At 31.6% G+C, this 3,926-nt stretch overlaps 1 protein-coding gene across 1 annotated transcript; it reads right to left on the reverse strand.

The window, feature by feature from the left end:
- Positions 1-1,710: 1,710 nt before the first annotated feature.
- On the reverse strand, positions 1,711-2,651 carry LOC127076221 (17.4 kDa class III heat shock protein). Its single transcript, XM_051017809.1, has 2 exons — positions 2,187-2,651; positions 1,711-2,105 (listed from the first exon to the last, which is right to left on the reverse strand). Exons 1-2 carry the CDS (start codon positions 2,373-2,375, stop codon positions 1,848-1,850), a joined length of 447 nt encoding a protein of 148 aa, XP_050873766.1. The 5' UTR covers positions 2,376-2,651; the 3' UTR covers positions 1,711-1,847.
- Between the last annotated feature and the right edge of the window lie 1,275 nt (positions 2,652-3,926).

The following is a 3,926-nucleotide window of genomic DNA, read 5'->3' on the forward strand; positions in this document are numbered from 1 at the left end:
GCATGCATCATTTTTAGTAAGGTTCTAGAGTAAACCTAAATGAAACCTGAATTTCAAAGTGTTCTCATCATCTTCAACATCATTCTATGCATACACACAAGTAAACTACACATCTTCTTTGTTTGGGTGCCATCTAGAATCGGTTGATAACATCCAATTTAGGTTGATTGAATTGTAAATTGGATTGAGATATTTGAGGGTTTCAAATAAGAAAATCAAGCTTGGATTTTCCTTCAAGGTCAATTAGGGATTGAAGGCTTTGGACAAGGTTACATAATTTGGATTCGATCTAGTGAAGAATTTGAAGAATGAAAGATTCTTGCAAAGGATTAACGTGGAATAATGGATCATATTGGTAAATCTTGGATTACAATAATTTATCATTTGGATTCAATTGAGTGAAGACTTTGAAGAACAAAAGATTCTTACAAAGAAGTAGCGTGAGACGGTGAATCAAGTTGACATTGTTAGGTTACTTGATCAAGCTTAGATCAAGGGAAGAGAAAGTTTCAGAATCAACATCAAAATTAAAGTTTGTAGGGTTGGATTGCTACATTTCTCTTGTATTCTACTTTTGCAAAGTAAGATTAATTTCATTATCTCAATTTGAGTTCAAATTGAGGACAGACGTACTCATAACGAGATCGATTGGGAAACTGCGTAAACAAACCCTTGTGTACTCGCTCTATCTCTTTTATGTTTCACTTGCAAATTATTGAATTCATCGATTATACAGTCAATACGTTTAAATTAATTTTTTATAAATCTTTTAATGAAGATTTTTGTTAAATAAATCGCAATTAATTAGATTGTGATTGCATTTTCATATCAACAAAATCCAACATAGTTCTAAACGAAATGGATTGCACACAAGATCTTCGATAATTTGTCTCAATAGTATTTTTATCTCTTTATTATTAAAAATAGTCTCTACTTATAATTTAGATTCAATTGATTGTGATTAAAAATGTTACAATTAATTTGTTGTCTTTATCATCACTTTAATTTAATATACGCATATTCAAATTTTTCGATAACAACTCTATTAGACGATTTGATCCGGATCACTTCCACTACATTATAAAATTTTTAAAATAATTTTATTCAAATCTCTAAATCGTTACCTATCATCTAATTTAAAGAAAATGAAGGAGAGGGTCTAATGCATTTTTTATATTTAAAAATGATATACAAATAGACATAATGTATCGGTTGAGTATGTCCATTTATTAAAATAGAATTGAGGTGCACTCAAAAGTATATTTTTGAAATAATATTTTTGATTTTTGGTGCAACCCTTACTTTTGGATAAGAAATTCCATTCTTAAACACTACACTCTTCTATCATTATTATTGCAACAAAATTTTATTTTTGATTAAGTTTATTGAATAATATATCTATTATAAAATTTTTGTTGTTGCTTATAATATTAGTTAGAGAGTGCTTTATTTTCTACTTTTAACCTCTGAAACAACTTTCTCTTCCTTCCTTCAACCCGCAACAATGGATTGCCTCTTCTCTCAGTTTCGCCACAGGACTTCCGAATCCAATTCAGGTTTCAAAGATGTCGATTATTGACAAAACCAAACCAAACAAATGTGTTTCTTATGTCATTGAATACAATGTTGGTTTCATTGTACCTCTTTTTTTCCAGATGTAACATTTTCATTCACTTTTCTGTATTTTAAGGTACCTCTAATTGATATATATTTTGGACTAGAAACTAGAAACATTGATTCAACACTTCAATTTCCACCTTAACATCCACAAACTCAAAAGCTAAAACCACTTCTGTAAACTTCTAAACAGGTAAACAAAACACTACAAAAGATCTAAACCCAATCCCTTAAACAATGGCAACTTCAACTGTTTTTGATTTTGGAGGTTGACTCTGCTTCTCTACAACCACAGTAAGAACTCCATTCTCACATTTAGCTGTGATTTCCGATACATTAGCATTCTCTGGCAAACGAAACTTCCTCAGCATTTTCTGAGGCGCTCTTCTCTCCAGCCTAAGGTACTTGCAGCCTTCATCTTCTCCATCTCCGCGTTTCCTTTTTCCATTGCTCTTTATCACAAGAGTGTTTTCATCTTCAACTGTCACCTGCAACACAAACACATTACATGAGCACAAAACAACACTTCAGAGTTTCAACAAAATCAGTGTTTTACAGAATCAGTGTACCTGAATTTCCGACTTGGAGAGACCAGGAAAATCCATGAAGAATATATATTCCTTAGGAGTATCCAAAATGTCAACTGGGACACTAGTGGAAGTTTTTCTGCTCTCATGATTGTCGTGAATCCTAGGAGTTTCATGAAGGTTGAACAGATTGTTCACTACACCACTCAAATCCATGTCAAACAAACTCATCTTTTCAAATTCTCTCTTCACGCAGTTGAATGAAATCTCTGTTGGATAGTTTGTGTTTGGTTGGTGAAAAGCTTTTACTTTTGGGTATATATAGATATAGAAAATGATCAGTGACTAAAGAGAAAGTTCTAGAGTTATATCCCAAATATTCAGGAAACATCTATAGAAATTTGGTTGTGTTGTTTCTGGATTATTGTGGAATCAAAGACAAGTTTCTAGCTTTTTGATAACTTATACACGTGTTACAATGAGTCATCAATTTGAAATGGACTATAATATATTACATATAAATGAGTTTTATTTGAGTTTTTAGATGTTTATCATACAATCAATTTAAACATCAATACTAACAATAGTTAATGTTTATCTAAAAATAAGGCCACTAAAAATAATTGCATTAGGCCTTTAAAATTATATATCTTTTGGTTAGTACTCACTCCGTTTTTTAATAAGTCGCACATATAAATTGTTTTACAATATTAAAGAATCATTAATTTTTTATTATATATTTAAATATTTATTATTTAATTATTTTAATTTATTTTTTTATAATAAAAGACAATTTTTATAAAAAAAATCCGTATTACGAGTACTCCAACCCAATGTACTGATTTAAAATTATCACATAAAACAAAAAACTCCTACGGGAAATAATATGGCATTTTAATCATCCATAGTAATTACATATAACTCTATGGTTTGGCCTAATTGATAACCACCACCACAAGAATATTATAGTTCTCTGCACAGTTACGTCAGGATCAACAATTTCATTATTAAAAATAATCTGATTCTTAGACCATCAAATACACCAATAACCTGCAAATCAAACGACACCACTAGACTTTTTTGAGCATCTCCCATTCATCCTAACAAACCAAGCCAACAAATGATTACAATAAGTCTCTTCATAAATCCAAGAGACACCAACCCAATCCAAATTTTTTTTCACACCAATTTGATTCGAGGGCATGTAACAAAAACATGGTGGATTTCTTCATCATAGTTAAAGCAGAAGACACACACCTTATCATGTGAAATGGAAATGATACCTCTCATCATAAGGTTGCTTCGCGTTGCTAGTCTGTCTAAAATCAATCTCCAACCAAATACCTTCACTTTAATTAGAATCTTGGTTTACCACAATATAACTAAAGATGTTTATGATACAGAATCCATCACATTTCGCCCACATTCTGCAGTAGCTTATCGTAGTAGGACTTGACAGAAAGCAAAACGGAATGATGACTCCATCTCCTAACCTACATGTTACCAACTTAACAAAACTACCCACATCCAATGAGTCTCCAACCTCCATAAGGTTCTTCCACCAAAGTGATTCTAGACACTTTGTTCTTGGCACATCTTTGGATAAAAGTCTTCTAACAATGTTCCCATATCTATGAACCAAAATCCCAGCCCAAATTGCGTGTCTCTCCTTAGTAAACCTCCATAACCACTTTGTAAGTAATGCCCTATTGAGTAAGAAAATATGTTTGATCTTAAGCCCACTATTCACCTTAATCTTACCCACATTCTTCCAACTTACCT

The sequence above is a fragment of the Lathyrus oleraceus genome, chromosome 4, assembly GCF_024323335.1.
Source record: "Lathyrus oleraceus cultivar Zhongwan6 chromosome 4, CAAS_Psat_ZW6_1.0, whole genome shotgun sequence".
NCBI lineage: Eukaryota > Viridiplantae > Streptophyta > Magnoliopsida > Fabales > Fabaceae > Lathyrus > Lathyrus oleraceus.

Bases quoted from the DNA above. Each gene is read 5' to 3' on its own strand.
- LOC127076221 (XM_051017809.1), bottom strand. From the start codon at position 2,375: ATGAGTTTGTTTGACATGGATTTGAGTGGTGTAGTGAACAATCTGTTC. The intron at 2,106-2,186 runs GTACACTGATTC...TTTGTGTTGCAG, and splicing joins TCTCCAAGTCGGAAATTCAG to GTGACAGTTGAAGATGAAAA.